This window comes from Haliotis asinina, chromosome 6 (genome assembly GCF_037392515.1).
Source record: "Haliotis asinina isolate JCU_RB_2024 chromosome 6, JCU_Hal_asi_v2, whole genome shotgun sequence".
Taxonomy (NCBI): domain Eukaryota; kingdom Metazoa; phylum Mollusca; class Gastropoda; order Lepetellida; family Haliotidae; genus Haliotis; species Haliotis asinina.
Genome location: NC_090285.1, coordinates 50,507,333 through 50,523,739, shown reverse-complemented (window position 1 = coordinate 50,523,739; position 16,407 = coordinate 50,507,333). Strand labels below are relative to the sequence as shown.

The window sequence follows — 16,407 nt, the reverse complement described above, 5'->3', positions numbered from 1 at the left end:
CTAGCCAAACCTCGGTGTCGTGTTTTGTTCTTTACGTAGAACATTCGAAAGCATCCCTCTATATCGCATGCTCAGCACAATGTCTGTAAAGGGTTTGATAGGCCCGTAGAGGACATGTCCCGATTTATCAGGCCACTGACAAAAATGATGACAAAGATAAATACCTATTTTGACTTAAACAAGATTTTTCACCTTGATTTTCAGAAATGTCTTGGCTTTGCGTGTGTTTGTAATGGTGCCAGCGATGGGACTGGATACGCGTACCCTTTCACAAGCAACTGGTATTATCAGTATCTGATAATAATTTATAAACACATGCTTGTGGCAGCCAGAATCATTGCTCTTAAGAGAGACTCCAATAAACAACAAAAAGGGCTTAGTCGATTTAGTTTTTAAAAGTCAAACGACAAGAGGCACACATCGAGATATCCACTCACACTGTGTCCTTAATTGAAAGATTAGGTAAGTATATACCAAATGAAAGTTTGTTTATTTGGACATGAAAAATAAAAAAATGAAATTGGATGTAGGCGCGCACGCACGTACGTACGTACGCACACAATGAAGCCCTCGGCGGCTTTTAAGCCAGTCATATCGCTCGTTTGGGAGAAAATATCATACTGCACATGGGCTTGTTATGCTAAAAACTGCCATCAAGGTAGACACTGTCACCAACCGCGTCTTAGCACTAAATAATATATAGCCCTTGTGTAATACCGATAGCAGATATGCATGGTTGAACTTGACTGAATAAACAGACCGTAGAGGACGGTCTGCGTATATTTTCAAACAAGATAAACAGGTTTTGAAATGCCAGAGTAGACATATACACGATTTAAACTGTCTCAGATCTGTCTTATTGTACACAGGTGCAGGCATGCTCAGGGAAAGGTGAATCAGTACGAGCTCATCTCAGATATCTACCCCAACTCTCCTGTAGTTTAGTAATGCACTAGGAGAAACTGTAAATGTAAAAATCTTAAAAAAAACAAGGGAAAATACTCAACATAAGTGTGATGTAGTAGTGAATGTTCCTCCCAGGATCAGGTAGATCTCTGCTGTGACTTTGCACTGATCATTTCTAAATCTTCTAAACAACTTTTAGAAGTACAAGTTTCGAAACCTCACATCAGGTTAAATTTCGACCATTTCATAACCAAAGTTTTGAAATGGTCGTTATTTAACCGGATATGATGTTTTGAAATGACCATTATTCATGATAGATACAACGTGGTCTTGCTATCACTGATTTGAGTCGGGTTTACATTTGGTACCAAAAACCTCAGAGTCGTGTCTTATCCTTTACGTAAAACACTCGAAAGCATCCCTCTGTATAGCATGCTTAATAAAATGTTTGTAAAAGGTTTGATAGGTCCGTAGAGGACATGTCCCTAATTAATCTGACCACTGACAAAAATTATGATAAAACAAATACCTATTTGGACATACTCAAGATGGTCCCGTGTTTTTCAGAACAATCGATTTGGCTTTGCGTGTTTGTAATGGTGCCAGCGATGGGGGCAAGACACGCGTATCCTTTCGCAAGCAGCTGGTATCACCAATATTTGACAATAATTTACAAAGACATGCTCGTGACCGCCGGAGTCAATGCTCTTCACAGAGACGTCCTATGAATAAACATAACGGGCTTAGTCGATTTTGTTTTTAAAAGTCAAGCGACAGGAGGCACACATCGAGATATCCACGCACACTGTGTCCTTAATTGAAAGATCAGCTAAGTATATACCAAATTCCAGTTAAAGTGTTTATTTTGGACATGCAAAACAAGGAATCAAACTTGATGTAGACACGCGCACACAATGAAGCCCTTGATGGCTGTTTCAAGCCGGTCATGCCTCTCTTTGGGGAGAAAACATCACTCATACCACGAGAAGATATGCATGCTTGAATCTGACTGAATATATGGGACGGGACGCTCTATTCTATACCCGCTAATATTTTCAAACAGGATAATCAGGTTTTGAAATGCCAGAGCAGACACAGTCTAGAATTAAAATATCTCAGATCTGTTTATGCAGGCATACTCAGGGTAAGGTGAAGCAGTAAGACTGCAACTCGGATATCTACCCCTATCTCTTGTAGTTTAGTAATGTACTGGAAGAAAGTGTAAATGTAAAAATCTTGACACTAGGGAAAATATTGAACATAAGGGTGAGGAGGTTTAATACCTTTTTGAACATGACTGCACATCCTGATGTTGGAAGAAAACCGGGGGTAGAGTCTCAAACATTTACCGCTTTGGCGAAAGTCTTGCGTTGGTTTTGATGCTGAGTGAGTGAGTTTAGTTTTACGCCGCACTCGGCAATATTCCAGCTATATGGCGGTGGTCTGTAAATAATCGATTGGAAACCGATGGCATGGGTCAACCAAGCCAGCGAGCCTAACCACCCGATCCCGTTAGTCGCCTCTTACGACAAGCATAGTCGCCTTTTATAACAAGCATGGGTTGCTGAAGGCCTATTCTACCCCGGGACCGCTGAAATACTCGGAAACATTATCAAGGCGAACCAGTAACTGAACCGTCATGGCGTTCTTGGGACGCTGGATTGCCATGCCTAGGGAGCCAACCATGCCTTTGTAGACTCTACAGACACCTTATATTCAGGAATGGCTATGGAAAAATGTGTGTTATTTCAATTTTCCTACACTGTTGTCAAGTATGTGAGCTGATGGTTTGTCAAATATTCTCACAACCCATTTGGATCACTTCACTCATTGCCAGGATTCTGGTCATCAAAATTTTGTGCATGGAAGTTATCTCCCCTTATCCGTCTCTGGTGCTCGTCAACAGGGTGCAGCACCTGAAAGGAGTTGTCTACTGCATCAGTGCTAGAGCCTGCACCAGACTGTGAACCAAACTGGCCCTGGAATAATATATTCTGTATTTTTAACTTCACCAGCTGTCGTGTCTTCAGATCAGTTATCAATCTAAGTTCATGTGAAACATGTCTGCCAAATACATCTTCACGATCTTCTGAAACTATATTCTGTGAAGAAGATTCGTTACAGTAGGTAGAGTCAGCAAAAGTGTCTGATGGACCTTGATGGTCAGAGTGTTTTTGAGATGTCTGGTGGGGTCTGTCTCTGTTGTATACATGAGTTCTGGGTGATTCCTCTGTCCCTTCATCCACACAGCGTCTCTTCCTTAGATTCCTGGGGCTGCTTGTGGTGTCATCCTGTTGTGGAGCATCAGGACTCTCCAGTTTCAGAGACTGGTACCCATTGGTTGCTGTCTCATCCTCTAAATCACCAGAGTCATCCTGGAAAAACAAATGCTCGATTCGGCATATGGGTACAAGGTAAGAAACCTATTTTGGTGACAAGACATCAACACACTCTAGAATACATCAACTCACTCTACAGGTCATCAGTTCACCCTACAAGACATCAACCCACTCCTCATGACATCAACCCACTCTACAAGAAATTAACCCACTCTTCATGACATCAACCCACTCTACATGATATCCACTCACTCTTCATGACATCAAGCCATTCTACAAGACATCAACTCACCCTACAGGACATCAATTCACTCTCCAAGACATCAACCTACTCTTCATGACATCAACCCACTCTACATGATATCCACTCACTCTACACAACATCAACTCACTCTTCATGACATCAACCCGCTCTTCATGACATCAACCCACTCTTCATGATATCCGGCCGCTCTTCATGACATCAACCCACTCTATAAGACATCAACCCACTCTACATTACATCAACTGACTCTTCATGACATCAGCCTACACTACATGATATGAACTCACTCTACAAAGCATGAACTCACCTACTCTACATGACATAAACCAATTCTACATGACATCAAGTCACTCAACATGACATCAACACACCTACTGTGCATGACATCTAGGATGTACCCACTCTACAGGACATCAAGTCTGTATACATGCCATCTTGTCATGATTAAATAAACCCACTCTACAGGACATCAAGTCTGTATACATGCCATCTTGTCATGATTAAATAAACCCACTCTACAGGACATCAAGTCAGTATACATGCCATCTTGTCATGATTAAATAAACCCACTCTACAGGACATCAAGTCAGTATACATGCCATCTTGTCATGATTAAATAAACCCACTCTACAGGACATCAAGTCAGTATACATGCCATCTTGTCATGATTAAATAAACCCACTCTACAGGACATCAAGTCAGTATACATGCCATCTTGTCATGATTAAATAAACCCACTCTACAGGACATCAAGTCAGTATACATGCCATCTTGTCATGATTAAATAAACCCACTCTACAGGACATCAAGTCTGTATACATGCCATCTTGTCATGATTAAATAAACCCACTCTACAGGACATCAAGTCTGTATACATGCCATCTTGTCATGATTAAATAAACCCACTCTACAGGACATCAAGTCAGTATACATGCCATCTTGTCATGATTAAATAAACCCACTCTACAGGACATCAAGTCTGTATACATGCCATCTTGTCATGATTAAATAAACCCACTCTACAGGACATCAAGTCAGTATACATGCCATCTTGTCATGATTAAATAAACCCACTCTACAGGACATCAAGTCTGTATACATGCCATCTTGTCATGATTAAATAAACCCACTCTACAGGACATCAAGTCTGTATACATGCCATCTTGTCATGATTAAATAAACCCACTCTACAGGACATCAAGTCTGTATACATGCCATCTTGTCATGATTAAATAAACCCACTCTACAGGACATCAAGTCTGTATACATGCCATCTTGTCATGATTAAATAAACCCACTCTACAGGACATCAAGTCTGTATACATGCCATCTTGTCATGATTAAATAAACCCACTCTACAGGACATCAAGTCAGTATACATGCCATCTTGTCATGATTAAATAAACCCACTCTACAGGACATCAAGTCTGTATACATGCCATCTTGTCATGATTAAATAAACCCACTCTACAGGACATCAAGTCTGTATACATGCCATCTTGTCATGATTAAATAAACCCACTCTACAGGACATCAAGTCTGTATACATGCCATCTTGTCATGATTAAATAAACCCACTCTACAGGACATCAAGTCTGTATACATGCCATCTTGTCATGATTAAATAAACCCACTCTACAGGACATCAAGTCTGTATACATGCCATCTTGTCATGATTAAATAAACCCACTCTACAGGACATCAAGTCAGTATACATGCCATCTTGTCATGATTAAATAAACCCACTCTACAGGACATCAAGTCAGTATACATGCCATCTTGTCATGATTAAATAAACCCACTCTACAAGCCATCAAGTCACCTACTCTACATCATATCATGTCACCTAGTCCACATGACATCAAGTCATGCTACATGACAAACCTGCTCTACATATTAATTCATCTCCTCTACACGACATCAACTCACTCACCCTACAAGACATCAACTCACCTATTGTACATGACATCAACTCACTCTACATGACGCCAACTCACTCACTCTACAAGACATCAACTCACCTATTGTACATGACGTCAACTCACTCTACATGACATCAACTCACTCTACAAGACATCAACTCACTATACATGACATTAACTCACTCTACAAGATTGACTGATTGACTGAGTTAAATTTGATGCATCACTCATCACTGTCAGGACCAAACTCTCCAGTGAAAAACAGCATGAGCATCGACCTACACAACTGGAATACAATGACATGTGTTAGCTAAGTTAGCAGGTCTGACCACCCATTCCCGTTTGTCGCCACTCACAACATGCATGGGTTACTGATGATCAATTCTAACAAGGATGGATCTTCATGGGTCACTATACAAGACAACACCTAGCCTACTGTGCATGACATCAAATCACTCTACATGATGTCAACTCTTGCCACATGACATCAACTCACCTCCTCTGACAGGTCCATGTGTTTCCGTCCCTGTATGAAAGGGTACAGAAATCTGTCCATGGTCTTGAAGTGCTCCCACTTGGACACAAACAAGTCATCTCCCTTTGCACCCTTGGCCTTTGACCTCCTCATCTTGTTCACTTCTTTGCTGTAGTATGTCCTCAGATTTGTGATCTTCTTGTTGATCTCAACAGCTGGAAGTAATAGGCTAGGACTTCAAACCGAGCAAATTTTGACAAGTTAAAAAATGAGATCTGTTAAAAAGCAAACTTTGAGGCTCCTTACTCCTGGGAAATTTGCAGAATTATTTCATGGGGTTTATAACATAAAGATTAACACCAGTACTCTAAAACTGAAATGACAGAAGTTTTACGACAAACAAAAGATATGCAAGTACCAATACAGCATACATCCATATTACAAACTGTATGACCATTTGTAGAGAAACATTTACTGTGATAATGCAGGCATAAGCTCAGCTTTTTACAATGACCTAGGTCGTGTGGTTTCTAGTGAGTCGCCAGATATACAAATGATCATGACAGTTGTAACGGGTCACTGGTCTGTGGATCAGAGGGTGTGAGAGTGAGTTTGGTTTTACACTGCTTTTAGCAATATTCCAGCAATATCATGGTGGGGGATGCCAGAAATGTGCCTCTCACATTTACCCATGTGGGAATCAAACCTGGGTCTTTGGCATGATGAGCAAACACTTTAACCACTAGGCTACCCCATTGCCCCAGAGGGTGTTAAAGATTTTGATCATATTGATGCACTTTTTTTGTGCTGAAAATAATTTTGGTGTCTCTTTTTCTGACATTGATTTAATAGTGCTAAACATGGCATAAAACCAAACTCACTCATTCACAACTTACTTAAACATTTATATTCACTCTCACAACTGACTCACTTGCTCATTCCCTCCCTCGCTCACTCACTCTCCCCAGCTCACCATTAATACCCAGCATGGCACTAATCCTGTTGAGAGCTTGTCTACGCTTGTCCTTACGGTAGTAGTGTTCATGGGTGGTGTTCCACAGGAGGTCTTCTTCCTCGTACAGTTCCAGGAGTTCCTCGATCTTACTGGCATCACGGAACGCCATGTCCACCTAATGTCTGAATGAAGATGCATATCTATAATGTTCATCCCTCATCGTTAGCCATTTAGGTTCAAGTAACAAACTTTGTCTTTGATTAAAAGATATGGTTAATAATTCACTAAACTAACATGGTTAATAAACTTATGAAACTTTAATCGGGGTAGCCTAGTGGTTAAGGCATCCACTTGTCACACCTAAGAAGCAGGTTTGATTCCCCTCATGGGCACAGTATGTGAAGTCCACTTCTGTTGTGCCTTGCTGTGATATTGCTGAAATATTACTAAAAGTAGCGTAATACCATACTTGCTCACTTCTATTCTGATTAAACATTTAAAAAGATACTGACATGTGTAACACTATCCTTTAAATTAACATGTATTCAGTAATTTAACTGCAAATAACATTATTTTCTTTAACATCAAAGATGTACTAGGTTGTATTTGTGATTTAGTGTTTGGCAGTCAGACCACATAATGAAAGGATATTTGGGATTCTGAGTGAGCAGTGAGTGAGTGATTTGGGTTTTTTACCATTTTTACCACAGTGCAGGACACCAGAATTGGGCTTGACACATGCACCCATGAGGGGAATCGAACACAGGTCTTTGGCATGGCAAGTGAACGCTTTATTCACTATGCTAGCCTACTGCACCTAGATTCATGTGTTACTCTTACAAACAGATACAGTTGTATGAAATAGAAGGTGAGGAGAATGAGTGTTTCTGAAGGAATGTAATGGTGGATTATGTTAATCTTGAGCAGTAAAATAATAGAAAAACAATCAAACACACACATATCATTATTTACCTCAAGAGAAATTGAAATTCAGCAGGAAAATAATTAAATGTAACATTAACATATTGAACATACATGTTGTTAAATGAAACACTGACCTCACTACTGGACCATTATATGTGCAAAAACTGTAAACAAACATGTAATCAAACTATGGAATCTACACATCCAGCTCTTCATAGAACACAGTATTTGGTTATTAATTAGAACAGTCTATTAATAACACAACTACAGCTAATGAATTATAATGGAGATAAGGAGGACATTGGATGGAGGAAGACAAAACTTGACAATGAACATCTAACATGAGTAGTATACCACTAGCAGCCTAAGGGACTGTTCATAATTTATGGCTCAGGTGATGATGACTTTCAATGGGGTCTGGGAGGTGGGGTCACTTATTTTGTTCTGCGGAGCTGGGAGGGGTCATCAATTTTGCACAAATAAACTACAGAGGAGTAGGCGTGGGGTGGGTGTCAGCAAATCTGTTAATAAATATGTTGATGAAAATATGTAAAAAATAAGGAAAGAGGGGTGGATGTGGGATGATTGATTATGTGCATAAGGATGGGGTTGAGGGGGAGGTTGGAGGTGGGGGAAGGTGGTGTGTAATACATTAATACTTTTTAGTGGGGAACATTCACATTGTACATGCTTGTGCATGAAAGCCATCATAACACCCCTTAGCCATGAATTATAAATGATTCCCAAGTCTGACATAAGACTTTAGTCATTTTTAGTCTATGTTTTACTGTAGTGGAAGTCTGGAACACTACTCTTAATTAAACTTAGATTTTAGCTAAATAATTACAATATCTCTGTTGTAATAATATGAATATAATGAATATCATTAACCCCTGAAATAAGAAAATCAATTAGGAAACTAATTAAGGGCAGCAGACAACCAGTTTTAATCATTCTATATCTATTCCTGTTCATGCAGATAAAATTACTGCCATTTTGCCAAGACCAGTGGCAGTGTCGACTGTCTGAAACGACAGTGTCTCATTCAAATTCAGTTTTCTCACATCAACATGAAGAATGAACTATGAAGCATACGTACTGCGTTGTGATCTTTAATGTCAATGATATGACATATCGTCGCATACGATTTATCTCATTCGACACACTCTGATCGCATTTGTCGGTGGTGTGTGTGGCACGACGTCATTTCCTCCATCATGTGACTTGTCACGTGAATGAGTCTTGATCACGTGAAGAAACAAAACAATCGCCCCACGCTGATTACGGAAATCAGAACAAACGCGGCTTTAGTTCATCCTTGGTTGGGTGTTGCTCGTTGTTGTGAGAAGATCTGCCTCAGATAAAACGAAAATGTCGGTAAAATGTGGCGGTGCATCGGAAGAAAAAGTTGCTACAGAGAATGAACAGAATCTATGTGATAAGGTGAGTGGAAAGTATTTGCCGCAGTGAAGGCACTGAAGCTGACAGTTTCTGGTCAGTGCTCGCTCATCAAGACTCGGCAATAATACGACAGGGGTTTTCCGAAAGGAAGCCCACTTTTGCAGTTTACACTGCACAACCTTCTGTTCACTACATCGAATATAAACTAATATTAGTAAAGGATATTTATTTAGCGCACACAATCACGTAGTTCAGCTAGCTAAACGTCGTGTTCCTAAACTATTGATCACGCAACTATAAGAAGACACTGGTACAGGGCCGCTAACTTTTCGGCTAGAGTGCAGTTTACCGGGCGCGCTACCTGGGGACCACTGAGCGGTTGCTAATAAGCGCGCTGCTGTATCCTTAGCTATAACTCTTGAAAACTTTCAATTTTTTAAAACTTGGTCATGAGAACTATGGGGTTTGATCAAGTGATTCCATCAACCAAAGGATCATCGTAGTTGACAACGTTGGTCATGTGAAATATAGGAAGAAATAACGTGCACAATTTGTATGGTAGAAAAGGGAGGCTACTCTCATTTGACACACTTTGGAATTAAAAGAAGCTCATGTGCTTCTATTTGGAAACATTTTTCAAATAGTAGCTCACAGGCTTCTAAATGAGGGGGCTTTTTTTTTTTTGAAAACCCAGTATAGAAACACTGCAAACGCTGCAGTCACAAAGTGCAGTCTCCACTCCACCACTGAGTCTAACAAAACCTTATGGGAGGTCGCGTCAGGTAACCTTTGAGATTGACCAATCAGAACACAGCTTACCGAATCGTGAAAGTGCACATTTGCACATACCTTTTGAACTCTTGGATCTAGAAAAGGTTCGTACCCGAACGATTCTAAATGCTGTTTAGCGTACGCTCATTTCCAGGTGATGCACGTGGCATATGTACAACCATCACAGCGGTGTGTAAACTGTCACTGAAAATGGTGTTTTTGGCAATAGTCAAGGATGTTATCTTGTGGAAATATTAGCTATTGGTAACCATGTCAACAGAAACCCCGAAGTGTATATACCAGAGGTCAAATAACTAAGTTATATGCGGATTTTTGTTTGTGGAGAGATCTGTGTCAGTGGCCTGAATATATTGAAACTAAAGTCCCTCCGATCCCTAAATAGTATCCGTTGTCCGATTGCTTAAATCTATTTAACCGTCTCGCATTTGATTGGCCGGTCATTGGAGGCTCAAAGGTTACCTGACACCACCTTCTACTAGGTTTTGTTAGACTCAGTGGTGAAGTGTAACGAACTGAGACTAAGTTTACTTAGACTGTCACAAAGTGGTATGACGAACATACTAACTCAGCTTTGAACTACCACTACTACTGTTGAAACATTATCTTTGATGAGAATGAATCTATCAGTGATTGTTACCTAACGACAGTAGGTGTTCACAACATCTATCCGTAACACTGGTGTATACAGTATAGATGTATCAGTGAGGTCTCTATATAATCTGTTATGATTATTCCATCTCAGTGATAGTTACCTGATGACAGTGGAAGGTGCTCACAGTATCAACCACTGCCAGTTGAATACAATCGAGGTGTATCATTTATGTGTATGTGGCAATTCTTCAACATGTTCATGTAATCTGTTTTCAGGTCAAATCGGACTTGGAAAGTCAAACAAAGAAAACATTTACAACATACACGGCCATAAGTTACCGAACACAAGTGGTAGCAGGAACCAACTACTTTATTAAGGTAATTATGGTAACTGCTGTTACTATGTTGCTTATTATGTCAGACACTGGTTTGTTGGGACGAGGCTAGATGATTCACAAGCTCCCATGATACAACTGTAACACCACTGACTGCAGTGTGAAAGTTCATTCATATTGGAGAATACAGTGTACACTTTAAAACCTCCTGTTCACTACATGGAATATATATTAACATTAGTAAAGGATATTTATATAGTGCACGTAACCTCGTCACTAGCTCAAGGCACTGGTACAGGGCTGTAGTTAACTTTTCTTAATATGGGGCACTATCAACGCCAAGAAGCACCCGAGGTTCTAGGGGGTCCGGGCCATGTTCCCTGGAATGTTTGTGTTGGAGTCTAACCCTAACCTAAAGTTTCCTTCCAATCATACGTTTAGTGGCACAAGTAAATCTATATATACAATAGACGTATTATAAAATTCAGTTGACAGTCCAGACATTGCACATGAAATCATAATCATAAATATATGTGATAGTTTTCAGGTTTGTTTAATATTTTGGATTCATATGGTTTGAATGCAAACCTTTTTTCTAATTAAGTCTTTTGTTTGCTAATTATTATTAAGTATTGTAGTTTATAGAGTTCCAGGTAGTCCATGTCATTGCCCTGGATTCCTTATTTTATTTACTACTGGTTGTTGTAATCATATGTAATTAGGTGTATCATTCTGGTACCGATCATCTGCCAAATGGACTGCCTGCAATCTTGGAGTCATTAATTTAGGAATGCATTTCAGGGTTGCAGTGTGGGTATAGACACTCAAAATAGTGATATATCAATACTTTGGTGTACAAAAAGTAACCTGTAAAAAAAAAATCCAGGGGTAGGGAGCAGCTGTCCCCCTGCCCCTGTTGGTTATCTACAGCCCTGTGGTATTTTGTGAATATTGCTGATTGTGGTGGAAATCAGTATTCATTCACTTGCTAGCCGAGATTAAGAAGCATGGATCAATAGTGCTTGGTCCTTATTCATGCTTCTCTTTGTAACCCAATTATGTTGATCAAAATCCACTGCTGGTTTGACTGTTTCCTTGTCATGTAGCTGGAATATTGGTGAGGAAATGCAGAATGTAGTGTTAAACATAGAGAACACTAAATATGTCCAATGTAATACCATAATTATCAAAAGAGTGAATGGTTTGGTATTAACGAGCGAAAATGAGTTACATACCGATACCATTCACAAGTTTCATAAATATGGTGTTACACAGGACATAGTTTAGTATTTTATTTATTACTCACCCATCATTAGCAAAATACTTCTTTCCTAAGAATTCAACGAGTGTTGGTGACACTCAAGCATGTTCTGATACTATTGTGACAGAGGTATTATCATTGTGAAACACTTTGACGTCATAAGTACGGCATCACACGATGTTATTACTCTATGGGTAATAACTTTGTAAAATTATTAAACAGTGATATCTTCAACGGGTGAGTAATAAAGATGCTGCAGTGTAATAATTTTTACTGCAATATTACACTAGTATAATTCCGCTAGACTTATGACATTATGGTTCATACTTGTGACGTCACAGTGCTAATGCTGCTGTCTCAATGGCAGTAGACCTTGCTTGACTCACAGAAGGCTGAGAGTCATCACACTGAGGCCATTTCACCTCAGTTTCTATCAGTTTATGTTGGAGAGAGTAATAAGCAGAGTACAAACCTCACTTCCATGAAATATCATTTTTATTGAACTCATGAAAGATTTTGTATCATATTATTAACTTGTTTAATAAAAGTGGTGTTACATGGAACGCCATTTAGTATCCTCTATAAAGAAGCCAAACATTAGGGATAAATGAACATACTCGGCCTCACTCTTTTTGTTGAGATTTCAGCCATGAACACCTAGATTAGATTTTATCTTCAACAACCCGTGCTTGTTGTAAGAGGCGGCTACAGGATTGGATGGTCAGGTTTGTTGACTTGGTCAACACATGTCACTGCATCACAATTTTTAAGATTCAGTGTTCATGCTTTTGATCACTCGATTGTCTGGACCAGACTCATTTATGATCAGACTGCTACTAAATACATGGAATATTGCTGAGTGTGGCTTTTAAACAACTAACCAACCAACTATTGTGTTTTCATTCACATGTATCATGTGTATAGTCATGCATAAATTTGTCAAATTTGATTTAAGCAAAACTGACTCATATAGATTTCATCAAACTACAGAAAAATATAATGACATTGTAATTATGATTATCAAAACTCCAAACACTTGTGTACTTTCCATCTGCATATAAAGCTTTATTACAGTTACTCACCCATTGAAGATATCACTGTTTAATAATATACAAAGTTATTACACATTGTGTAATAACATTGCATGGTGCTGTATGTGTGACGTCAAACTTATGATATCACAATGCTAATGCCTCTGTCGCAATAATATTAGTCCTTGCTTGACTCACGGAAAGCTGAGAGTCACCACCCTCGTTAAATTTTAAGGAGAGAATTTTCTTGATATTATTTTGATAATGTTGGGTGAGTAATATATAATATACTGAACCCCATGTAACACCACATTTATGAAACTCGTGAATGGTACTGGTATCTCACTCGCTTTTGCTCATAAGATACCAAACCTTTCACTCGTTTCATAATTATGGTATTACATAGGACATAGGTTAGTATTCTCCATATATGTTTGTCCTAGATTTATTTGGTGGAGTGTATTCAGTAAACTGTAAAACACTATTACTGGCAAACAAGAATAAGTTGGACTGGCACAGAGAGGGCATTTACGAGAAGGCGAACAGATGCTGGCTAATGCATGTGCAGTGGATGATGATTAAATTAAGGCATAGTTGCACAAGCCTCACTCTAGGACTCCACCTTTGCTCACAATGGCAAGCGCCAGTGGGCAGCACTCATACATGCTAATATGGGTCAGTTGTCATGTCAGTGCCCAACTTATCCTTGTTTGCCAGTAATATGCTCACAGTATTTAGCAAAGGACACAACTCTGACGGGAAACTGCCTTATACAAGCTTCTGTGTTACGTATCAGTCCTACAAGGTTTTGTTGAAACAGCTCCATGTGTATGAATAATTCCCTTGTACAAGTATCATCATTATCATCATTATTGTCATATATTGTGTTTTCCAGGTGGATGTTGGTGATGAACACTATCATCTGAGGATTTTCGTTCCCCTCCCCTACACTCAAAACCCAGCCTCCTTGGATGCATATGAGGCAGGACACACAGCAGAGTCGGAACTGAGTTATTTCAGCAACTAGTGATTGTCCCAAGTTGATATTCTTAGTGCTAGCTAGAATGATCTATAAACAGAAGTATTATTCATGGGAATAATTACTAATGATTGTTGATAAGAAGTATTTTTATGATACTTCATGGGCTACTCAAAGATTGTGTTAAGAACATTGTTACTGATGAGTAATCAAAGCATAATGTGAAACTCACCAGTCACATGACCAGTTTTTTCTTTTGGAGTTATTTCTCAAATAAGTCATCGATATCATATTAAGAATGATCAATCTCTATAATTTAGATCAACAGCAACTTTAGATATTTAAAGGATCTTTATATAATTGCTTAGAATTCATATCAATATCTATTTTTGCTCTTAGTTAGTTTTTATTTTGTTATCTACCTTGGAATCTGAGTAAGTTGGATATTTTGGGGATTTGATCTCTTTGCAAATCATGTTTATACATGTATATTGAACTTCAGTTGAAACATTGATTTCATCATGATTACTCTAGTTTAAAAATCCCATGCATTTTGTGAAATATTTAGAAAGTAATTAATTCAAACTGTTGTCCTGATATGTTATTGTTTCATGAAGTCCAGCTCTACAGCTGCAATGATGGTGCTATATCACTTACTGTAAGTACACGACAGAAAAAATAATACGAGGACAGGATACTTTTGTACACTGTAACTCAAGATTTCTCCCCGAGATCAGAAATACTTCCTCCTTACTTGGATAAACAAATGTATGCACATCCATGCACTTCCGCTCAGCACAAATTTCTTGTCTGCCGTTTTTCTTCCCTTTGGGATGCCATATTGATGTTAAAATATTTCATGTTTTTAGAATTATGACTACTATATTTGTTGCTGTTCAGCAGTGTCTGAATGCTCATTTTGTATCCTGCCATATTCTATTTTATTTCTTTTTTATGCTTCTGCATATCTGTTGGAGAGCAACATATGTGATCCTCTTAAGTTATTCATATGTTTTCCTGTATTTCCCTGTCTCCCGCACACCCTTAATTTTTATCTGAAATATGGAAAAATGCCTTATCTCAGTTTCACCTGCATCTGTGGAAATTTGTGCTACGGTGTGAAACAAAAACAAAACTTGCACTCTCATGAAAAAGATCCCAGGTTAGCCAGATTTTTCTGTTTTTTTTATAAATAGTTCTAAAGCAAAGAGACTCAATCAGCATATACGCTAATATAAGGCCTGTTCTGGAGTCTTTTAGATTGCATGAAATAAGATACACAATGAAAAACTATTCTCTTGTTATTTTTTGCACCCACCCACTCTCATGCTGTTTTTTAGTTTGGCAGGGACAGGTGTATCAAAAGATATGAATAGCTTTAGAGATGTTGGAGGAATAAATATATATACATGTAGTGCATCTTGCTTACATAGTATCTGTGACCTGCATCACTTTGGAAATTCCTTCTACTTTAAGCTGTATACTGGAATACTGTTTATGCATGGTGGATAAACCAAACACACTGACATTGTTAACTTGGCTGAAATTACGAATTGATGTGAGCTGCTGTTGAGAATGTGAAAACTGTTTCTCATATTTAATTGTGAAAATTTAAAATTCAAGGCATACAGCGTCGGAAATTCATGTTCATGCATGAAATTCTTGAATGTTTGTGCAATCATGTCTGGTTTATTTGTAGCACCCCAATTTTGCAATGCATATGAACTTTCTTTAACCAGTATTTTGGGTGTGGAAGATCCTAAACAAACATAAAGGCAGTTTCATCACAGCTGATACATATTTGATTTGTGAAAGATGATATAGAGGAATCCTCACAGTATTTTTGATAAGTTGGTTGGTTTCCCCTGACATCCATGTCTTAGGGTTCAACTTTGGTCATTTAATCTTACTGCTACTTAGATTCACATGTTGGCATTAAGTATTTGGATTCATCATCAGGTCAGCATGAAGTGGCAAGACAGACATATGATGAAAGATTTATTTACACAGGCATGTGTCACCATCATCTCACACCATTCTGCCATGTCTGTCCTGGAAATATGGATGTTCTGGACATATGGAACTGAATGTTTATGCAGGACCTTAGATGAAATAATGGTCATGGTTGTGGTCTTGTCTGATATTTATGTCTTGTATACAAACAAATAAACTATTATTCATGCTAACAAAGATGTGTTTGTGGTGATGTGTGAGGTAAGTTGTTTTTTTCT

At 38.7% G+C, this 16,407-nt stretch overlaps 2 protein-coding genes across 4 annotated transcripts; one reads left to right on the top strand and one right to left on the bottom strand.

The window, feature by feature from the left end:
- Positions 1-1,751: 1,751 nt before the first annotated feature.
- On the bottom strand, positions 1,752-9,137 carry LOC137286293 (uncharacterized). Of its 3 annotated transcripts, none has more exons than XM_067818064.1 (4): positions 8,886-9,137; positions 6,881-7,044; positions 5,929-6,122; positions 1,752-3,281 (listed from the first exon to the last, which is right to left on the bottom strand). In XM_067818064.1, the coding sequence occupies exons 2-4, from the start codon at positions 7,029-7,031 to the stop codon at positions 2,730-2,732; spliced, it is 897 nt and encodes a 298-aa protein (XP_067674165.1). In that variant the 5' UTR covers positions 7,032-7,044; positions 8,886-9,137; the 3' UTR covers positions 1,752-2,729. The 3 variants fall into 3 exon arrangements, with proteins under 3 accessions (XP_067674165.1, XP_067674167.1, XP_067674166.1); XM_067818066.1 differs by having other exon boundaries at positions 6,938-7,044; positions 8,886-9,038; XM_067818065.1 differs by having other exon boundaries at positions 6,881-7,037; positions 8,886-9,023.
- Positions 9,006-16,366, top strand: LOC137286294 (cystatin-B-like). The gene is made up of 3 exons (XM_067818067.1): positions 9,006-9,229; positions 10,847-10,948; positions 14,093-16,366. The coding sequence occupies exons 1-3, from the start codon at positions 9,158-9,160 to the stop codon at positions 14,222-14,224; spliced, it is 306 nt and encodes a 101-aa protein (XP_067674168.1). The 5' UTR covers positions 9,006-9,157; the 3' UTR covers positions 14,225-16,366.
- Positions 16,367-16,407: the final 41 nt, after the last annotated feature.